This window comes from Podarcis vaucheri (genome assembly GCF_965113315.1).
Source record: "Podarcis vaucheri genome assembly, chromosome: 1".
In the NCBI taxonomy this organism is placed as follows: Eukaryota; Metazoa; Chordata; class Lepidosauria; order Squamata; family Lacertidae; genus Podarcis; species Podarcis vaucheri.
The window spans coordinates 94,039,137-94,062,791 of NC_138759.1; the positions used below are offsets into that span (position 1 = coordinate 94,039,137).

General features: G+C 41.8%; 1 protein-coding gene across 10 annotated transcripts in view; it reads right to left on the minus strand.

The window, feature by feature from the left end:
• Positions 1 to 23,655, minus strand: part of SEMA5B (semaphorin 5B) — a 365,129-nt gene that overhangs the window by 36,493 nt on the left and 304,981 nt on the right. For all 10 annotated transcript variants that reach the window (XM_082235162.1, XM_082235160.1, XM_082235159.1 and 7 more), the window contains one exon: positions 7,952 to 8,069. In XM_082235162.1, the coding sequence (XP_082091288.1) occupies positions 7,952 to 8,069 (118 nt within the window). The remainder of the gene's footprint in view (positions 1 to 7,951; positions 8,070 to 23,655) is intronic.

A 23,655-nucleotide genomic window follows, 5' to 3' on the forward strand; every position in this document is an offset into this window, starting at 1 on the left:
TAAAGTCGGACACGACTGGCCCGTACGGGCAGGGGTACCTTTACCTTTAAACTTGTGAACTTTCATGTGTAGAGAAGCTTCTGATTTTCCTATGTTTGGGATTTTTCACCAGATTTTAGCAGGTCCAATTTACTCTCCTGGTTATGGATCACTCCATACCTTCTGTTATTTTTTCCAGCTTGCATTTCTTGAATTGGAAGGGATGATCAGTGCACAAGTAGCAGCAGTAGTAGTTTTGTTTTAAAGAAAAGCTTATTTACTGGTCTTTGAAATCTATTGTGATAAACGTATGACAACCTGTGCACGTCACACTTTTTCTGCAATCAAGAGAAACTGACAGGGCTTCTAGGAAGCCTTGCCAATTTCACCACTATCATTTGTATACACACCCACCCACCCACCCCTGAAGTGTTGTGGCATGCACCTGTGGTGGTGCATGAACATGACCTTTTGAAGAAACAAAGTGCTCTTTTTCTTGGAAGGCTGTTTAGGCAAGGGAGGTGACCCAGCTGCTTCCTTGAGGCCGACAACAACCAATGAGCCTGTCACCACAAACAAGAGAAGGAGATCCATGCATGGAAGATGGATTTTGTCTGTATATCATTTATTGCAGGCATAGGCAAACTCGGTCCTCCAGATGTTTTGGGACTACAACTCCCATCATCCCTAGCTAACAGGACCAGTGTTGTAGTCCCAAAACATCTTTAGAGCCGAGTTTGCCTATGCCTGATTTATTGGATCAAGAACCGTCAAATGTAAATTAGAGGCACATAAATCTCAAACACCAACGTGGCGCTTCAGAGTCATTGATATATGAGCACATATGTGAGAAAGCCACTCAAAATATTACAGTAGGAGGCTTTGTATTATACTATTTATTGGCACTATTAGAAGTACTTGAACCAATCCTGTCATGCGACTAGGTAGACAAAGCTATAGCACACCTCCAATCAACTTATTTGTGGCAAGGCAAATAAGTTACTTGTGCACATCATTGCATATTAACACCATGTTTTCAATTTCTCCTAAATTCAGCAATCTGTTTTAACAAGGAGAGAAGAGACAGAGGGCTGGAATTCATGGAATGGGGTGGATTGTGGGACAGGAGGGAACACGGGAGTCAGACCACCAGGTCCATCAAGCTGGGTATTGTCTACTCCTGACTAGCAGTAGCTCTTCGGGGCTTCAGGCAAAGTTTGCTCCCAGCCCTTCCTGGAGATGCTGAGCACTGAACCCGGGACCTTCCGCTTGCTAAGCAGATAATCCGTCACTGAGCTATGGCTATTCGAATCTCCATTGCGCTCACATGTTTTTCCCATCTGCAAAGAGTTTACTTGCATTCTCAAAAGTCTAGCACTGATCATTCAGCCTCCTGAGCATTCTCCACTTATGTGAACAGGGAACTGGGCTCATACACAAGATCTGCACCAATGAGTGCAAAGCGAATCTGGATCAGGAAAATGAAAGCTTTTATAACCAAGCTACTTTGAAATATTTCGGCTTTATTTGCTTTAAGATAAGAAGCGGGGCACAGATAAAGATGTAACTCTAAGTCCAGATGTGTTCACTTTAATTAAAACAAATCATTTTTCCCCTTAGCTTTTATTTAGGCATGATGCTTGCTGGGGTTTTCGGTTTTTTTAAGGAAGTTTTGCTCTATGCTGGATGCTGTTCAGAACAGACTGTTGCAGCCTGCACGGAACCTCTGATCCAGCAGAGCTGTTCTCATGTACTTTGCTCAGAAATCAAGGACATAATTTGGCGTAGTGCTTTAATTAAGAAGCACAGAAAGAAAAAGAAAAATACCAGAGAACCTGAGAAACAATTATTGGATCGTAGCTGGCATAGAGAAAGCAACCACATTTTAATTAAACAAACATGGAAAATTTCAAAACAAATCAATTTTACATGCGGAAACCTTATTTATTACCCACCACCACCACCTTGAACAACATATGGATTATAATTCCAGCCTTCGGTTTGTAGCAATTTCTTTAGAATAAATGGTATGGATTCTGATTAAGAAAATATGCACTGATCTAGTCAGAAAACAGCCCTCCTTAGTGGCTTCTCTGTAGTTCATGCATTGCCAACCAGTTTTTTTTTTTTTTAAAAAAAAAGAGTTGGGGAGAGATTTAAACACCATCTTTAATAGAATTAATTTCTGAAGCCTTGATCCAAGTAATAGAATCCTCCATTAATCACAGCTGGCTATGTCTTATATGAAGAATAAGAGCCAATTCCTGCATGCTACTCAAAGCATAAATTCCTAATGGATCTCAGAAAACTGCCTCACAGAGAAAGGATCTAAAACAAGAATAACAATTTATTTTTCAAAAAAACCCCAAAACATTAAAGACAGTATCACTTCAGAGATACGGAGCGTTCGCTAGAAAAGCTATTTGAAAAGGTGAGACACCCCTTGCTCTTCAAGTTCAACGCTTCTTGTCCAAAACCTTCATATTGCTGCTCCCATGGTTACAACAACCCTCCCATGTACATTTCTATATTTCCAGCCAACATCACTACCACAGTGCAGCCTGGACTCCCAAGAGTGTCCTCTTATGACTTCCCTCCCTTAGTGTCTAATTGGAAGTAGCAGCAAAAGGGCCCTATAAAAAGAATTTATGAGGCTGCACTAATACACACATTTTCCCCTACAGGCAGAAATATTGCTTTGCTTTATCCTATTTCTCTTCACAAAATGGTACTGGAAAATGAAAAATGAGTCAAGGAAATATACTCTTCTTTTCCGGAGAGGGGAGGAAGCCCCCTGTGTGCACCTCATTTTTCAGATTTGTGGTGAAAAGGAAACAGCTAAAACTTTTATTTTCTCCATGGAATTAAGAAGGCTTAATCTCACATGGTCCGAAAAAAGAAGCCCAAAGCCTGCCCCTGATCGCTTCCAGAATACAGTGGCGGGGCGGGGGGAGATGACCCAATATAAGAATTGGGGTGAAAAAGTTACTTCTGGATAGCCTAAAGAATGGGTGTCACCTTCCACATGTCATTGGGCTCCAGCTCCCAAAAAAGAACAGGCAACTGTCAATATATTATGAAAACCTTCATTGTGTGTGTCGGCAGGGTTAGGGGGTGGACTGGAGCAAAAGCTAGTTAAATAATGAACTACTAGCAAGAAATGCAAGCTACTAAGAATATTAACACATCTGTTCCTCTTATTTTCTCCCCTCTCACTCACCCCTGCTGGGGAGGTAGATGGGAGGATGACTATACTACATCCTGCCATTATTTACTCCAAGGTAGTTGCTTCCTGTATCCATGTTACCTTAGAGCAGCAGGTAGCAGACTTTGACAGAGTGAACCTGTATAATAAAAAAACAGCAGCAACAGCAACTCTAGAAGTCACCTCAAGTGTAACATTAAGACACAATAGACAGGCTCTTTTTCCTGGCAGCGTTAGTGTACGCCTTCAACCTAAAGGCAAGCAGCTCATAGGAGGAGAGTGGGCTCACTGCCACAGCAGATTACAGAAATGTAAATTTCTTGCAGAAGGATTAGGTTACACCATTGAGCTTCCCACTGATTCTTGGCTCAAGTGATGGAGCATGGTGCTTCCCTTTACTGCATGGAGGAGATGGGGCTAGCATAGCTTGCCACTCTTCATTCTTGCCCAGTATAGATAAGACATGGCAGGTCAAAGTAAATGTATAACATGCAGCTTGGCCCTGGAAGAGGGGGTAGAAGGGCAAGAGAAAACTATTCTTTTGTATCAACCTGAAGCTCCTAGGAAGGCCTTTCTAACACCTGGAGAACCACTGACATAAAGTTAGCAGCCGCTAACTTTTGATACCACAACCAAGATTGAAAACTCACATAGAAGTTGTGAGTTTTCTGACTGTGACACAATGCCCCACCTCATTTGTTTTGCAGAGGACCTAAGTGTATGACCAGAGAAGGCTCTCAAGGCACAGTGGACTGCCTCAACGGAGACCACCTGGGAACCCCACATATGCTGCTCTGAGTTCTTTGGAGAAAGAGGAGGGAAGAAGTGTAATAAATGAGTCGTTATTACCCAAGCTGAAAGCCTAAAGTGCACTGGAGTCGCAGGAGTCTTGCAGGGGAAGACCGTACAGAAGAGCACATGCTACACCCAGCAGCCCTTTGCTTCCCTTTACACAACAGTCACTGGCCATGTGCTCTGCATACACCTCCAAGTTACAACCATAACAGCAAACTTCAGCAGCTGCAATACCACCCGGACTTCCCCTTCCTTTGACCACAGTCTTCCTTACAGCAGCATTAAGTAATTCGCCACCTGCTGATGGTTAAAGCGATAGCCACATACGGTGCACATCAGCACTGTTCAATTAAGTCATAATGTGCTTTGAAGTGATCCACGAAGACTGCCAGTTGGTGTGTTAATGGCTGCTAAAGGTGCCTTTATGGCTGCTGCCCAAGCTGTGCAATGTTAAGGGGGAAGCAAGGGGAGCTGCATTAAGATGGCCCTAATTGGAATGAATGCTGTGGCCTGTATTGCTGCATCGCACACACATATCGATGACTGCTGTAGGGCCTTTAATAACCTACTGTCCCATCTCCCCCTCCCCACCCCGTGTGTCAATAGGTTTCCCATTCCTCCTCTGCACTGTTAAGAGGTAAGAAAAAGACAGCACTAGTGACATGTTTGATGCACAAGACTTGTAAGAGATGTGAACTACTGTTTCTCGTCTTCTTCATCATCATCATCATCATCAATTTTATTTATACCCCGCCCTCCCCGGTCAAAACTGGGCTCAGAGCAGCTAACATCAAATATATAACATATTAACATAAAATCAAGCAATCAGTTAAAATACATCCTAAAATCAAATCAGAATCAAAATGAAATCCAGTCAGATGGCAACCTGCAAATTAGGGTTGGGGACCTTAAATGCTTGCCAGCCTGTTTGTAGTGATCTTACATGAGCCTGTGAGAAAAGTTGGGGGCCACTTTCATGCAAGTTCTTATAAGGAGAGAGGGGGAGTCAGGCTGGACCCCGACCAAAGGCCTGGCGGAACAGCTCCATCTTGCAGGCCCTGCAGAAAGATGTCAGATCCCACAGGGCCCTGGTCTCTTGTGGCAGAGCATTCCACCAGGTTGGGGCCATGGCTGAAAAGGCCTTGGCTCTGGTTGAGGCCAGTCTAATCTCCTTGAGGCCCAGGACCTCCAAGATGTTATTATTTTTGGACCATAAGTTCCTCCAACCAGGAGAGGCAATCCCATAGGTACGAGGGTCCTAGGCTGTATATGCAACCTACATTTGAAAGCCACTCACGATTATACACCTGACTCATACATCGCATTTCCGGCATAAGCTTTTTGTTGATCCAGTCCCGCACACTTTGGTAACCTATCAAAATAGTCAGTGTCATACGAAAGAAGGCAACAACAGCACCATGACTGGTGGACTGTGAGGCCCAAGTCTGGGACCCTGCACTCCTTGGGGTGTCCCACAGTCACTGGCAGATGACAGTGTGGTGGGAAACTGCAGTATTGTTAGCTCTTGGGTAGTTATTCTGAGGCTGATGTCTGTCAGTCACTGCAATTTCCCTTTTTCTTCCGCACCAAACATCTTATTTTCCCACACTGTAGTGAAATGAAGGTGATGGGTTGTTCTGGGGGTGTTGGGAGTGGCTGAAGCTGCAGCACTTCACTGGGCAGAACATAAAGCTGAATGTTTTTTTTGTTTTTTTTTAAGAGGTAATAATACAAGGATCCCTGTTCTTCCTTGCTATGGCCTTGTGAAGTGGGAGGAGAGGAAGAAAGTGACCAAAGCAGCAGGGGAGGAGGAGAAAGCAGGTGGAATGGCAGTGTGGGAAAGCAGGATCAGGATAGTGGCCAGGACGGCAAAGCAGAGATCCTGAACAAAGAAGCCATGTGGCAAGCGTAAGCTATGGAACTCTCTCCTCCAGGAGGCAGTGATGGCCCAATAAGTTAATCCATAGCTACTAGTCATGATGCTTTTGCCTCTGTGGTCAGAGGCGGTATGATTCTGAATACCTGTCGCTGGAAACCACAGGAGGGGAGACTGCTCTTGTGCTCAGGTCCTGCTTGTGGGTTTGGCCACTGTGTTCTTTTTATGTTTTTTAAGGCACTTTTTATGTTCTTATGAGAACAACGACATGGCTGCTACTCTTCACACCAGCATAGCCGACCTCTGGCACCAGATGGTAGCCATGGTAATGGAGGAAAACACAAGATCACAACCATCCAGCATCATTTCCCCACATCAGGGAGGTGTGAAAACAGACCGCAGAGAAGGGTTGTGCATTTTAAAGAAGAGAAATGTATGAACTAAGTTATAATCATTCACTGCCTGATGTGGCAAGAGCACAATTTCTTCAGCCAGTGATGCTCCAGTTAACTTTTTTCAGCATGCATCTCTCCAAGATATGGTGCACAATAACAACTAAACTTCTAAATCATCTGCATATTAAACATAAACCTTCCCATCCCTGGTGTCTTTTCTAAAACTCAAAGGAGTCATGAGGAGCCATTTTCAGCAGTTTTCAAAGACCTTGAAACAATGATAGTGAGAGGAGCTGGAAGGCTCCCCACGTGGCCAGGCCAGACATTTTCCAAGTAGAGGATTAACACTTCACACACCTATCAACAGGCAGAGGCATTAAGCTGAAGGAGATAACAGCATGTGCAGTCAAGAAGCACTATATCCCAAGAACAGCACAGGAAGGTTATAAACAGGCAATCCCTTAAAACCAGCTTTGGCGGGGTGGGGGAAAGAAAACGTAAGCTTGCCAAGTAGAGGATGGATTGAAGGAATGACTAATGCTCTCTAGGGGAAAAAATGAGCTTGGGAACCAAGAATGATAAGAAGAATAAACATCCCAGCATTGCAACTTAAAATCTAACTGGCATGATGCAGATATAACCCTCTGCGACCTTAGCTATATATTGCCTCAGTGTGCTAAGCTGCATCATGGCAGAAAGCAACATTATTAAAAAGGGGGGAGTGCATTTGGGTAAGCCTACGTGCACCTCCCTTCTACCTTGGAGATCTGGTTCAAGGTACAAACCATGCGAACGCATTTCTTCACAATGGCTTTGCCATCTCAACACTTCATCTAAATTTCAAATGACTAAGCCACAGATAGCCAACATGGTGCCCTCTAGATGTTGTTGAACTACAACTGTGCCATCAGCCCCAGCTAGCTTGGCTAATGATGATAAAGGATGGGAGTTGAACACATCTGGAAGACACCACTTTGGCTACCCTTGAGCAAGACTGCCATGCAAAAATTGCCACCATTGCATAAACAGCAGCTGCAGATATATTTAAAGCAGTGTACACTTTCCCAAAAGAATCATGGGAACTGCAGTTTACCCCTCACAGAGCTACAATTCCCAGCACCCTTAACAAACCAAAGTGGCAGGATTCTTTGTGGGGAAATAATGTACTTTAATTATACAGGGTGTGTGCAGCCATAATCCATTTTCATACCTTTAGCTTTACATCAATTGCAGTTCCCAAGAGAGAGGGAGCCATGATATATGGATGAGTGGTTGAGAAAGAAATCATACAAACCATGGTAGTATTTGTTGCCCCCGCCCCACACCATGGGAATCATGCATATCAGACAGGCGACAGGGCTTCCCTCCATACCTGTGCCATCAAACCTCATTAAAGTGTGCCCTTGGAACACATTGAGACATTTACAAACTTCACCACTGCAGTGTGGGAAATAACTTCATAGATTTATTTATTCTTACGTTTATATTCCACCTTTCTTCCATTGTGGAACTCCAGGAAGCCTCCCAACCTGTAGGTCTCCCAGCCTGGCACTGATCTGATTCAAACCAGTTTAGCTTCCACAAGGTGGTGTTCTCATGTGCCTTCACCACATCCTGAGGTGGCAGCAACTGTTCAAATTTATCAACCCCAAATAGCATTTGTCATACATTTATCCATTACTGGTTTAACCCTCCACTTACTGGACACTCGGTAATATTCTGACTCCACAGGCTCATATTGGAGCTGTCCTCAATGGTGGTGCAACGCTTCTGCTTCCTATCCCAGCCGCAGTATGGGTCCCTTGCTCCCAGGCACTCACTGTGTATGGGAAGAGAAAAAAATATAAGCGACGTTTCACAGATGGAAACTTAAAAAAATCAGTTACTCAAGTACAGAGCTTCTGTGCGACAGCTGTCAACTCTGCAAGGAAGGTTGATGATGAACAAAATAACAAGGTGATGACAACTCCCTCTCCCCAAGAAAATATCACTCACACAAATCAAGGATTAAAAGCCCATTTACTCTCTTCCAAGGCCCGGTAGATGACAAAGAATTGCTTTGCAAATGTAGTCAAAGAACACTTGTCCTTGCAAATAATGATGCATTCGTTCATTCTCTTACAAAGAACCTTCTGTGACAATGTTTTCTGAAACAACTTGTAGGGGTTAGACAAGCAGAAAGAGCAAGTGGGCCAATATTAAAGGTTATTAGCTTTGGCGTTTAAAACAAGAACAACAATGGCAGCACTTTTAATCATGATCTCATGCCGCCAACCTGAAACAGACACAGTTAGTGTTACTCAGAAGTCTTTTTTGGTGGTGCTCAACAATGGATGCATTCATTTTTATGTTCATATAGTCTGCGTATGCAGTCCCTTTCTGTGATTCATTAAAGGAAAATAACTGTTAATACTTTCAAAATACAGTAAAGGTCAAAGATCAAACTCAAGGTGATTTAGGAAAGTGATGCTTCTACTCTGGAAGTATCACTTCTGACAGTGAGTAACGGAGCACACATGCTGCTAAACGCAACTTGCTACTTGACTTAGCTTCAGGAAATTCAGAACTTGCATTTAGCATCACTTGTGAATATACCCTTGTCTAGTTTAGCCTTTCCTTTAGGTCATTATACGTTTTCACTTACAAAACCAAAAGTGGCTAAACCAGGCCATATGAAAATAGAAACAGGGCTACACTTTAAATATGAAAAGCTGTGTGGCTTTCCTTATTTAGACTTCCTGTAAATAGGCAAGGAAGGGACTTAGGTCATACATGCAGAGAACAAAGAGTCACAGTCTAGCTTTATCTTCTGGTTATTTATCTGTAGTTCTCCCTGTGGCAGATAATCTTGTTTGTTTGAACAAAGCCTGCCCTACCATTAGGCAGGGTGAGATGGCTGTCTCAGGCAGTGGACTCTGGGAAGAATGGCTTTGAAGGATAGGGCTACAAGGGCCCCACTGTCTGTCCTGCACCATCAAAGCTGCCCTTTGGATTCTGTCCATCGTCAGTGTTTACGTAAGATTCTGGCTGACTTCTGTTCAACAAATGCTCACCTGGGGTTGGGAAATGCCCTTGGCCTCAGGCAGCAAAATGTCTGGGGCCAGCCTTGTATTCTCCTGCCCCTCCCCAAACGCTAAGGACAGCTCATTCTGAGAGAGAGAAAAAAAGAGGTATCCAGCTATAGACAACAGGATGTCCTTCCCTATGGATAGGACTTTAATCCCTTCCAGCTTTCTCTGCTTATTGGAACGATGCCTCCATGTTTTGAACAGGCAGAGCTAGCCTGCTTTTCACATAGTAGGGTGTAACATGTAGCCAAAGTGAGAAACAAATGCAAATGGACATTTGAAAGGGCCTGTAACTATGTTTTTTTGGCTGATCCTTTGCAATCATGCAATCAGCTGCTTCAGTCCTTTCCCAAAGCCTCAGCAATGTCAATTAAGCCTGTGGCATTAAACCAAGGTGAGGGCGGGGGCACATCCAATTCAGGCAAAAGAAGGGAAATGAGACTTATTCCAAGCCAAGACATCAGTATGATAAGTGAAACACCCACCCCTCCCCAAAATCAAATGAAATGAGATGTGAAGTATTCACATCCAGAAATCTTTGAAATCCCATTAGTTGGTAATCAGCTACAAATGAAAAAGCGTGTCCCTTAAGCATAGCTGAACAAAGTCGGATGCAGTACCAGCCTATACTGATTCCAAAGCAATTTGCCCCAGAGCAAACATTAGATTCCTTTCTGCTGCCAGGTGTAGGAATGGTTTTTATTATTATTTACTAGTCTCCAATCTGCTCTTCCTCCACAGAAGGACGTCTGCCTTGTGATTTAGGCATAGGCATATGATAGCAACATCTCTCTTGGCTGTTTTAAATAAAAGATTCTGGGCGAGATGCAATGATGCTCTATTATGCTTCCCTAGAAGGGAAACTTTTAAAACAAAAACACAACTATCGGAAGAGGTGAAGAGAAACGGTAATTCTGGTGCAGCTCATACCAGACAAAACATGCCAAGAGCTAAGTCATGGTGTAGGAACACAACCATGGGAGTTGCTAGCACAAGGACACTACAGAGAAAATTGTGCAGTGCGTTTGTTTGTTTTTAATCTGACTAGAGAACAATACCTTACTGCTCTAATCCACTGAGAGGCTGCTAGCCCCTCCTCCCCCAAACTGTCAGCGGGCGTAAAATAAATAAATAAATAAATAAATAAATAAAGAACAGCAGTTATTCAGAAAAGGAAACGGGGGAAGGGTTTTGTGAAGTCGTTGAGTAGACAGATGGAGGGAGGGGGGAGAGAAGCAGCTGAAACATATGGCCTTGGAGCTCAAGGTAGCCTGAACATTCCAGGGCAGAATTAAATGGTTCCTAGAGATGAGAAGAATGACGATCAGTGAAGGGGGGGGGAGAGAATTCTACATCGAAGTCCCCACTTTGACCTTCAAGATTCTGAAACCAAACTCATTTGGAGTGCCTCCCATTTAAAAAGCGGAGCTGAGCACAAGATGAGCATGAGATATATAGGATGTGTACTAAGTTATTTCCATGCAGTCCATTTTTCAAACTATTATATATTTGTTTGCAGAATTTCACATCTACTATGTTTTTAATGTTTTGGGTTTACAAAAAATAACCATTTGGGAGCAACTAAGAGACAGGAAAAAGGGATAACAACACATTTAACTACCGAAGCACCCCAAAGCAAAATCAAATGATTCACAAACATATTCTTTTTTGCTTCCATTTTCTCCAACAAGATGTATTAACGTAGGGGGGAAGAATAGTATAATGGGAAAAGCTGGGGCTCTCTGGATGTTGTTGGACTACAACTCCCATCATCTGTGACCACTGAACAGGCTGGCTGGGGCTGATGTGAGTTGGAGTCCAATGATACATGGAAAGCTACAGGTTCCCCCCACCGTTCTTTTATAGAGTCAGTAGTTGTGTATTTACAAAGGCACAAGTCTGGAGTATGGAAGAACAGATGGGCCATCATGGCTGAGTGGTTAGGCTCAAACGTGTCCCAAATGGAAAGTGGCAAGGACCAACATGAAAGGCATTCTATTTGTGGTGAATGTACTGGGCTTCATATTTCGTGGCCATCAGCATGCACAGTGCAGAAAAAGTAGGGTAGGGTGGGCAGAGAATGACAAACAACAGTAGTCCCAGCTGAAATGGCACAGTAGTTCAGAAATAACTACTGTTATTAAAAATAAATTAATTACCGTATTTTTCACTCTATAAGACGCACCAGACCACAAGACGCACCTAGTTTTTGGAGGAGGAAAACAAGGAAAAAAATATTCTGAATCTCAGAAGCCAGAACAGCAAGAGGGATCGCTGCGCAGTGAAAGCAGCGATCCCTCTTGCTGTTCTGGCTTCTGGGATAGTTGCGCAGCCTGCATTCGCTCCATAAGACGCACACACATTTCCCCTTACTTTTTAGGAGGGAAAAAGTGAGTCTTATAGAGCAAAAAATACGGTATTTTTAATTTACTAATTCCCAAACAAGGAAAAATATTCTTTACAAAAGCATACTCAGGTGTTAGACTTCATCATTCCTGACCACTGGGGCCATGCTAGCTGGGGCAAATGGGAATATACATCTGGAGTGCCACAGATTCCCCAACCCCTGGTGAGAAGATGCATATAAGTATCACAGCAAGCACCAACTTATTGCACAAGAGGAAATGCCTCTTACAAAATTTAACCATATTTAAATTCAAAATGTTTTCGTATCTGGGGACTAATTAATAGCAGGCACCTTTTTAAGTCCACTGAAGTGTTTCGAATCAATTCCTCTAACTGGTTAAGCAACCCAACTTTGCAGCCTAACTCAAGGCAGACTAAAATAATTACATCTAAATCTTTGCATTATCTAAAATTAGATCATCCCAATTCAGCATTCAAGACACAGCAAGCCAACATATCAATCCATGACTCCTGGGGCATCTCAATAACCTGGCAACAACCACATTCATGCAAGCTGTGTGCTAATCATCTTAATTTTGGACTCATAAAAGATTCAGTTTAGGTTTCAGCCTTCCAGCTCAATGATCCATTTCTTTCCAAAATGGCCCTTGATACTGATCAGGTTCCATACTCCTTAAACAAAATTTTCCAGGAATGAAGGCAAGATGGGGTGATTATAATTATTCATTATACTAATGTAATCTAAGGTATTTGTTTATTTCACAACAAAACACAAGCTGAATGGGTTTTTAAAAAATCGTTTCTATTTTGCCTACGCTGCATCGTTGTCAGCATTCCACAGGCTGCAATGTATCCTGCTCAGGTACAGAGACTACTTTGCTGACACTTCAACCGCATGCATTATGTCTCTAACATGGCAGCAAGGTGGGGGTAGGATTGAAGAATCTGGATAATGCACTTAATGAATTATAGCAGGTCAGTCCAAGGCCTCTGTCATTAGTTTACAACTTTAAGGGATTTGCAGGGTAAGACTGCAGGGCAAGAAACTAGGCAGGCGGTTATTTTCCTGCATGCATCCCAAAGAGAAGGCATCTCCACATAGGGTGGAGAGACTCCTGCCAGGAACCCTAGAGAGCCTCTGCCAATCAGTGTAGACAACGCCAAGCTAAATGGACCAATGGTCATTAATGGCATTTTTAAAAATGTGGAGAGTTTTGTTGTTGTTTTTTAAAGAAAAATGTTACTAGTAGCTGCAGCAGGAACTTAGGGAAGAGGGTTTAACACTCTCCGCCGCCTCCCACCATGATCCCATGGTCTTGAATATTGTCCAGCTGAAGCAGCTATTTGCAGAGAGGAGACTTCCCTCCAGATACAAATGGCAATTATAGGAGCACAATTTTCATTAGGAGGGGAAAGGGTTAAACTCGCCCCTCTTCACCCCTCAGGGTCCTGCTGCTGTTAAGCACCCCCTGCCCATGGCTATTTCATTTGTAAACAAAGCTTCAAGTTAATCATATTCACGCAATTAGTGTCACATCTAGTTTGACCCTTAGTTTTCCATATTTAAGCAACTTTGACAAGGAGAAATATTCAACTGAGCAATCCCTCTCTTGGAGTAAGAAACTAGTACACTCTGCCAAAAGCTGAACTACATGACTGTGCTGCTTGTGTATCTTGGCACTAAAAAGAACATTTTAATTGCAATTTCTCCCTCTGTCTCTGATCTCTTTCAATCCACCTTCCTCTCATTTATGATTTCTGTATGCATAGCCCCGCTAAATGTTAATACCTGAGGCCAGAAATTGATTATAAAATGCAGCATTAACCAGCACTGTTGCCATAAGAATCTACTGCAAACTTCGGAACAGGTTAAGCACACGGTAGATGTAAAATAAGTTCCGTTGCAGTAACACTGGAGTACAGGGCAAAAGCCAAGATCTATAGGTGTTTGGGATCACTTTCCATGGAAGGTTTTCTAAGGGTGTAGTAGCTGAACACCATTAAAGAACTGTTTAGGTCTCAGGGTCACATGAAATAAAATATTTTCTAACTTCAAGAGAAGTTCACTGCTGGAATGTTGCCCTGAGAAGTTATAGGAGGAGACTGGGATCTGTTGGGGATTTTCAGGTTTTAGTAAAGTTCTAAGGCATCACTTCAACCAGACAACCCACTGGAGGCGTTGTCATTACACATTCATTACACATTCTATGAAACTCTCCTTTGGTGGAGATGATCACTGTGGCACTTGCATGCATTTCAGCAAATATTCAAAGTAATAAAGGCAACTGTTCAATTGAATGTTCCCTTCTCAAGGATTATCTGTACCAGGAGCTTCCTATGGAATTAAAACAGTCTAAGCTAAATCTTGGTCAGAGTTTCATCCAAGCCTATGTGACTGTAGGCAAGTCAAGGGCGGAGTGAAAGTGAGATTTTCCAGTCACATGGACTGTGGGCTAGTGCTTACTGAAAATAAGTAACGGGACTCTGCTGGATGGGGGAGCTTTTCTGAGTTTGGTTGGGCAAGGTCATTTACTGTCCTACAAGAGCATCCAGGAGCCCTAAAAATGTTGTCTTTGGAGACTTCAACCAATGTTCTTGTAGTGTCAAAGACCTCCACAAAAGAACAGATGGAACTTCGTGTGTGTGTGTGTGTGTGTGGTGTGTGTGGTGTGTGTGTGTGTGTGTGTGTGTGTGAGAGAGAGAGAGAGAGAGAGAGAGAGATTTCCTTACAGAGGACTAAGAAGCAAGTTTGGTCTAGCAGATGAGCAAACTGACAGTCTGGACTTTCCCAACTGTGAGGGGTGTGAAGACAAATTTTGATGTAAGCAATCTGAACTTTGCCACAAACTTTGGGCTTCTGCAAATGGAGGATGTTCCTATTCATGTACAGAGCAACATTCTTCTTCTTTGATGATCACAACACCTTTGGTAAAGGCTGTTCTCCAACTGGAGGGCTTGCAGGCCAGTGTTTCCCAATTGTCAGTGTTTATACTACATTTTTTAAAAGAATTTGCCTTGTGAGAGTCTTTAAACTTATTTTGTTGTCAACCAGCATTACACTTTGAATTTTTAAATCGAAATGGAGTAGTTGCTTTGCAAGACTATAATCAGGCATCTGTACAACATGACCAGTCCAACGGATTTGATGTTGAAGAATCATTGCTTTGACACTGGTAATCTTTGCTTCTTCCAGTACACTGGCATTAGTTTGCCCGTCTTCCCATGTGGTATGTACTTTTTTTCCGGAGACACCACTGACGGAATATTTCAAGCAGTTGGAGGTGGCGTTTATAAGTGGTCCATGTTTCACAAGCATACAATAAGGTTGGTAGTACAATAGTTTTGTAAACAAGCATTTTGGTTTCCCTGGAAATGTCCTGGTCCCCAAACACTCTGCACTTCAATCAGAAGAAAGCTGCACTTGCAGAGCTCAGGTGATGCTGGATTTCAGCATCAATGTCAGCCCTTGTGGAAGGATAACAGCTCAGGTAGGAGAAGTGATCAACGTAGAGACAATTCAAACCTGGATCCTGGCAGAGAATAATTCTACAGACAGAACTTTTATTTGATGTGCAACATTTCAATATTAATTTGAAAAAGGTAATTCTGTGGAGAACCCAATATGGAGAAAGCAATCTGGCGTGGATAAGGCCAGTGGAACTGAGAAGACCAAGACCAACTGGGAAAAGATAACAATTCAGAAAGGACTTAAAACAGCAGAATCCAAGAGACATGTGACTGCAGCATTCACTGTGTGAGTATATCCCACAGTTTGTGTGTATGTATGAATGAAAGGATAGTCAGCCTAGGTAGGATACTTCACAATACATCTGGTTGTGTTTAGGGCAATGATACTAGGGTTATTCCAGAAACTATTAGCTGTGGTATATTCATTGGGAATCCAAGAAAACGCCACCCTGAACGCATTTTAACAGATGGGATTTATTCCGACAGGGCATTAACGTCAATAGGCTTTCACTTCTAAGTTCATTGCTTCGCAATAAATGTCTTATCTGATGCCTAATAGAATACACCCTAAACACTCCATTTATAAACAATTCAATTCATCTCTCTAATACAAGAGTTATTTTGCCTCTCACTCCTTATTCTTAGCCACAGAAGACATTTGCATGAAAATAGGATCTAGGCTCCTTAGGAGTTTCCCTGCCATCTGCTGCTACGACTCTATCCTCACTCATTGTTTTAATTTGTGAAGCCACGAGTGCGGATGAAAGTAGAAGGTACAGTTTGAGATAAGTGTGGGAATAAGCACACAGAACAAAAGTGACAACCTTAGTGAAATGAATGTAGCAAAAGACTTCTTAAGCACAGGGCTTTGCTGTGTGATTTCCAAGGGTATCTCCAGATGGCTCTCATTTTGGAAACTGGAAATTGCTTCAGAGTTCCCAGCCCTGGCATACAGGATACACTGGCCCATGCTCTTCCAACCTGGTCCACACAGTTTCTTTGAGGCCACTGCAGAACCAATGCAAACTGTGAAGTCGGAAGAATCAATTCATTAAACCTATAACAATGATGCTCTGTGGGGAGGAAATGTGCTTTTCCGTGGCACGGTTCTCATGATATTGGCCATGTCCTACAAAGGTGAGTTAGGATCATGAAAAGTTCCCGCATGGAGCAGCCCTAGGCATGGAAACCGGTATTTGATAAGAGTATTTGGGCATCCTGAGAAACTCAGTACTATAAAAAGGAAATTAATTCAAAACCTCGGGGAAAACAGGTGGTCAGTTTTAGGTGAAACTTTGGAAAGCAGAGCATCTGGGCAAAAGTTTAAGAGCAAAATCATGTGTTAATAACTGCTTTAAATATAAATAAATAAAGCATGCTTAACACCACCTATTGAATTTTGAAGGAAAAGCAGCCAAATTGGGGCCTGATCCACATCACGGATCCAAATTAGTTTCCCAACAACACACCCTTCCTCCCTCTAGGGACCCACAACAGCTGGTGGCAGAGGACATTTGGTGGGAAACTGGCAAAGGCCCACAGTTGATTTTCCATTAAAGTACAGTGGGAGCATTAAGGGCAGCTTTTTAAAAGTGTGATTGATATAATGGCCCTTAGTTGCTACTGAGTGACAAGTTAGTGCTCTTCCACATCTACCTTCTTCCGTGTTTCATTGCTCACACTGTCAAAATCTCCATGCCGTTTCTTCCTTGCAGTCTCCTTCCTCCTTCTAAGTCCTGATCCCCATCACCAATTCCAAAGCCTTTTAGAATCAAAACCATGGGATTTTGCAAATGTCAGTAATTTGCATTAATTTAGTGGGCACAGAATCTAGCTTTTATTGATGCATCAGAACTGAGCTATGGGTTCAGCATGCTATAGCAGTGTTTATATCAGTCCACCTTATGAAAGAAGAAAAGCTGTGAGTAGAATCCAGGTTTGTAGAATTCATTCACAAAGCTGCTTGGCAACTGCCAATGCAATTTTTACAAGCAATGGAGAAGAATTATTAGATCCTTGCCCAGTAGCTGCGAGTGTGAGATTGTGCTTGGCAGTCTTGGAACTACTCGACAAGATTAGCTTATTGTCCCATTAACATCAACCTGCAAAGGGGGGTTGAGCTAAACAAATAATCATATTAGTTTCCAGCCAACCAAATCCTAATTACTGACAGCCTCAATAACCAACATGCAGGATACAGAGCATCTGTCATGCCCCAAAGCAGATGGCGCTAAAAGAGCAGAATAAGAATTCAAGAATGCTCAAGGGTTACGAAAATAAATAAATAAAAATAAAAGCCAAATCCTACAATTTCAATTTTCTAAGCAAAAACAAAGAAACAACCCCAAAACATAACATAAACTGTAGAGACAAACTGGTGATCTGTAAAAATCCATTATCATCCCCACTGAAAAGACAAGTGGAGCAGAACTGAGCTACTTTATCCAGACACCAGTCAAGTGGAAACAAATTCATTTTCCTGCTAAACAACACAACACATTCATGGCTGCCGTCTAGTACCAATATTCACTTCTGCTTAACGCCAACTGATTCTATTTAAACAATGGAACTAGTAATGTAATAACTCACCACCTCCCATATTAAACCGCAAGAACCTGAGTACAGGGCAGGGGGAGGACAGCTCTCTATTTGATGGGCTGCCTGGTCCAAGTGGAGTTTAAAGATGAAAGACTCCTAAGAAGGAAGACTCAGGGCCCTTGAAGTTGCCCATCTACAGCAGGTAGACTGAGCAGTCACAGTATTTCCAATTATGGTGAATTTAATTTTCATTTAAAAGGCTCCTGGAGTGCTTTCTAGGTGGAATGTTATATCCATAACATTCATAAACTGTACTGCATTTTTATTTAAACTATAGTAATTCTTTCTAAATTGGCACCTATGTGTATTGATTCTACAAATTTGTGCCCTTTTCTTGGTGATGCCTTTGCTCTTTTTGGGTGATGCACAAGCAACCAACCTAATGACAACCATTCTGAGTCATAAGCACATCCCATCAGCTGGCACTGTCTTCCCTGAGGTCAGATGCCCTCAGGTTTCTCTGTGATAAGAAACCAAGAGAGTTGCTTGCAAGTTCATCAATAGCAATGCATAGTTGACACTGGCAGGTTTTTAGTTCATCAGAGCATCCGTATACTAGATGACGAGAGCAGAAATACACATGTCACTTGCCATAATACTTTTGCTTCCTAGCATCTTCTTAGTTAGAAGCCATTGTGTTCTAAAGATATACCAGGCCTCTTACATCTTTAGAACTGGTTGGTTGTTTCCCACCGCTGCTTGCCGGGGGGGGGGGGGGAAGCAAAACACAATTCCAAATACTTTTTAAACAAGCTTTGTTCTTTAAATTTTGAAAATCCAGAGTCTTGTAAAAGTCTAAACAATCATAGATCATATGGCTGAAGTAAATGAGAAATGGCTGTTTGCATTGCACATAATGTAAGAATTAGAGGTGCATTTTGATAACACACTCATCCTGTACAGAAACAAACAAACACAAGCAGCTGCAAGGCCAACTTACTAACAACAGATGAGTGAGTCAATTGCAAGCTTGAGAAAAGAAAGAACAAGAAAGCAGTGATAATCCTTGAAACCTCTGTAGCTATTTTGCTGTAAAAGCTCCATTAATTTAAACAAGCCTTCAATAGTGATTGACTCAGCTACTAAGAAGTTATAGAATGCTTACGAAAATTCCAAATCTGCTTATACATTTTAAAAAGAATCAGGATGCACACAAGGTACAGGGGAAAGTAGGGTTATGTGTTGCTGATTGGAAGAGATTAATTCTTTATTTATAGTTTTTATACGCTGCCCAATAGTAGTGTTCTCTGGAAAGCTTACACATTAAACATTAAAATACAATGACAATTAATCAACTCTTCAAAACGCAATAAAAATCAACATAAAATTTAAACAGCAGCAGAGTGGAGAACTGATGCAGGAAGGTACTGCGCCCTAAAAATAATAACAATTAAAAACTTTGCAAATTAATAGAGATCCCAATTTATATATGAATGTCACAGTTAATTGTGCACTATTAATTTGATATTCTTTTCTTTTTTTAGTATATTAACCTCTGCAACACATTTATGATTTCAGAACATAAAATTCACAATTTATATTGTCCTTGTGCATGGATGTGCTCACATGTGTACTCATGAATACATTTATTGCTAAGTTGCCTCCCTCATACTGGTGGGCACACAATACATTTTGAATACCTAAATTAAGCCCTTACATAGAACCTCTGAAACTAAACACAACTTTCCAGCAACAGCGAAATAAGACTCGTGGCTTCCCTGGGCCATTACCCCTCATTTCTCCATTCACACCAGTGATTCCAGCTTGCCTTTAACTGGTTAATCCCTCGTTCCCTAGCATGTTCTGTATCTTTGTAATTGATGGCAGCTTCTCAGATTATGGCCTCAAACAATATACATAGCAAATTACTCCATTTCTTATTCCCTGACACACCTTTCCATCATTCCTAGTGACAATGAGTTCTTTATAGAGTAATTTACTTTTTAAAAGGAACAAAATAAAATAAACACTACTTTTGCTCGAATATGATGAATGCTACCCCGAGGAAATTCTGATTAAATCTAGATTTATGTCTGCATCGGTAAGGAGAGAGTTATTAAAAATATATGAATAAGCACCGATTCATAAACATTGTTTTAAAAAAATACAACAATCTGAACTCCTGTTGCCTTGCCAAGAAAAAGCAACCTCAAATAAAAACAGAAATACAGTGGGCCTCTGACAACCAGCAACAAGGGCAGTCATCCAAGTGGAAACTCAGAGGCCATAAAAACAGTAATGAAAGAGACAGAGCATTTTTCCAGAGTAGGGAATAAGTCAATCTGGGTGCTGAAGCACAATCCCATTCCTAACCATGACAGGCTTACACCTTAATGTAACATCCCACAAAAGGAAGCATCCCAGGGAGAAGAGCAGCAACTAGGGGTTTTAACTAGAGGGCTGGTGAAAGAACCAAGACCTCCCCAACTTCAACTATCCAAGAAAAGGAGGTCTCCTTGTTCAAATGTGGAGTCACCAACACCACAACTGTCTGATGCCGATTTAGTATGGCCCTGGGAGGAGAAATGGAAGTGAAATTATTACAGTTTCTCTCAGGGCTGTTCAGATTGTTGGATCTGGTGTCTGGTGGAGTCTACAAGATGGTGGCGGCAATTGTTTCTAATTTGAAACAATTGCTAATTGGCATAGATAGAACCAGAGAATTGTACAGTTGGAAGGGATCCTGAGGGGTCATCAATTACAACCCGCTGCAATGCAGGAATCTCAACTAGATCATACATGACAGCTGGTTATCCAACCTCTGCTTAAAAATCTCCAAGGAAGGAGAGTCCACCACCTTCCAAGAGAGTCCCTTCCGTTGCTGAGCAGCTCTTACTGTCAGAAAAGTTCTTCCTGATGCTTCGTTGGAATCTCCTTTCTTGTAACTTAAAGCCATTGGTTTGGGTCCTACCTTGCAGAGCAAGAGAAAACAAGCTTGTTCCACCTTTCATGTGACAGCTCTTTATCCAGGCTAAACGTATTCACATGTTTAAACTACAATTTTACATACCAATCATGAGTTTCAAGCTTACACATGATCAACTCCCCCTTTCCTGGCACAGCTGCAAGGTGCTCAGAAAGTTCCACTTCGTTTTGATTAAGCACAGTTTAGCATTACATCCGAAACCTAAAACAAGCCAGCTTCATAAACCATGATTTAGGAAACAATAAGACTAACCAAGAGTCTTCCTACATTCAGATATACCTTTAAGCTACATTTAGTAAAAAAAATAAAAATGGAAGCAATACCTTCCAAACTCCTCTTTGTAGTGGTGCCAAATGAGCATGGGGTGGTACAGATAGTACAGAGCAAGACAGCAAGATCAAGTCCTCTGCTTCCTGGGACCTGTCCAGGGTTCTGAAGGCCTCAACTCTGACCACCTATTCCAAGTTCTCAGTCCCTCTGCTTGTTGGTTCAAAAGCTCTCCAGCTCTCTTTGCTCCAGCCCCTTGTCAGGATTTCTCAGTCTAAAGGCGAAGTAGCATCTGTGTGACTGAATAGTCACAACCAGCGCTTTTTTCCTGGGGGCACTCAGTACTGACACCTTTCCCCAATTGTTAAAAGTGTGGCACTTACTGTAATAATTTCATGATGACCAGTACCTTTTTCTCTTTATTAAAGCACTGGTCACAACCAAAATATAATTTGTATTATCATCTTTTGTAAGCAGCCCTGGAGGGCATTTGGTCAGAAGCCAGTGTATAAATCTTTTTTTAACCAATTAATTATAATAATTTGCTTGGAATTTGCTTTAAAAAACTTTATCTTTTATTTTAAAAAATTGATACACCCCATACAAAATGGATGAAAAGTGAAGCCCTCACCTCCCAAAAGTATGTATATCTCAGCTCCTTGTAAAATGGATCAGCTCACTAAAACTAAGGAGGAACACATTTGCCATAAATACAGAAGCTTGAACTAAACGGCATGAGAATTGTGGAGAGAATAGAGTCCTTACTGCCAACATATAAGGTTGCAGCTCAAATCAGCTGCTTAGGGCAGCTGCCATTACCCTAAAGTACTGCCCCTGGGACAGGTCCCTTCAAAAGAGAGTACCTATTTCAAATATTTTGTTCTTGCAAGTTGTTATAATGTTTGTTTTAAAATGTAGAACATGTTGGAGTAAATTACAGATACTATCCTGAAGCCACAGCAATCATATGTTACTAGTGCAGCTAAAGGACCAAAGGAATCAATTGTTTGTTGTAATTGGAATGAGACTAATAGGAAAAGTATCTATACAACTCTGGCTGAGAAGAACAAAATGGCTTTTAGGGATGGTTCCACCTGAACAATGGATTGCAATTGTAAGTGTTAAGCTACGCTTTCAGAAAAAGCCATGGATGAGAAGTTTCCAGATTCTGTCTTAGTAGCCTCTCCTTCTTCCATTTTGAGAGAAGAATGATATGTAACATACTTCCTCCTGCTATTCTTGCACCTGGCTTTTCTTTAACACTATTGGATCAAGCAGCGATCTGCTCCTGAACTGTGGCCACAAACCATCCATCACAAACAGGATGCAGTTCACTAATGAGTATACACATTTAACATATGTGTTTGCAAACACACATTTTTTTCCACATTCATACTTTACATTCATACACTTAAAACATACTGGCTGACACACCTAAAAATATACTTCTGAAGAGTCCCTTACAGAAGAAAATACTATAGCTCTACCTTCTCTTAGAAGACTTAGATAGCCTCATGGGATTCAGGCAGAAATTTGGCAGATGGGGAAACGCATACATTTCTAGCTTCCCTGTAATGTCCTGTAAGACTCACCAGAAAGAAGGAATGGTTTAATGTTAGGCCCTGGCTGCTGTGGGGTGTGTGGCATAATGCAACATTAGAGAGGGTACAGTCATTATTGCTTTGCCACTACTCCAGGCCAACTTCAGACTTACCACAGGAAGTCAGCAATGTCCTGCTGTTTCTGATTGGGGAGATAACACAATATTGATCTCTCTCTCTCTCTCTCTCTCTCTCTCTCTCTCTCTCTCACACACACACACACACACACACACACACAGTCTCATGCCCGCATGGGCATCTACGTGTTGTTGTTGTTGTTTTGGGGGAGACTAAAATATTGAAGGGGTGGAACTGCCTAATTCCTCACAAAACATGTGGAGAATGGTATCTTTATTTTTTTGCCTTATATCTCAAGATCTAAAAATACTAGAAACATACTTTTTTATTAAAAAAGCAGCAGAAAATCTGGTGGTTATGGTTCATCTTGGAGATACCAAAGAAGGCTGTCGCAGATGCCACACTCCCCACAGACATTAGGTTTGCAACAGTTGATATAAGGCGTGAGGGGAAAGGTTGCTCAAAATGAGCCCCCTAGCTCTTTTTCACTGTTATGTGAGGAATAAGACATGACACACATATTTTTCCAGCAGATGCAGGAGCAACTGGGCAAATGATTTTGAAAAGGAAAATGGCTGGAGGGAACTGCAGCACCTCCTTGGTAGCATCCCACAGCGGCTTCCATTCTACACTGTTCATGCATCTCTTGGATAACATTTGGCTTGGGCCTAATAAAGCTAATCTTGAACCGAGATCTAATCTGGTAAAATAGGAGATATTTGATTACAAAATGTAATTATTTTGGAATCAGAAGTGTGCATATGAACATTATAAATAGATCAATTATTCTTGGAATTTCTCCATGTGAGGATGGCTGCCAGAGATGTACTCTCGCCTCTGTCTTTGTTTGGAACGTTGCTGGCTTTAAATTAAACTGGATAATGTTATACAGATAACTATTTTTCACTAATTGCCTTTGTTACTTTAATATGGAATGTTTCCTGTGTAATTTTAAGTGGGCCCTAGTCCACAAATGCTTATGTTTAAGAGGGACGCGGGTGGCGCTGTGGGTTAAAGCCTCAGCGCCTAGGG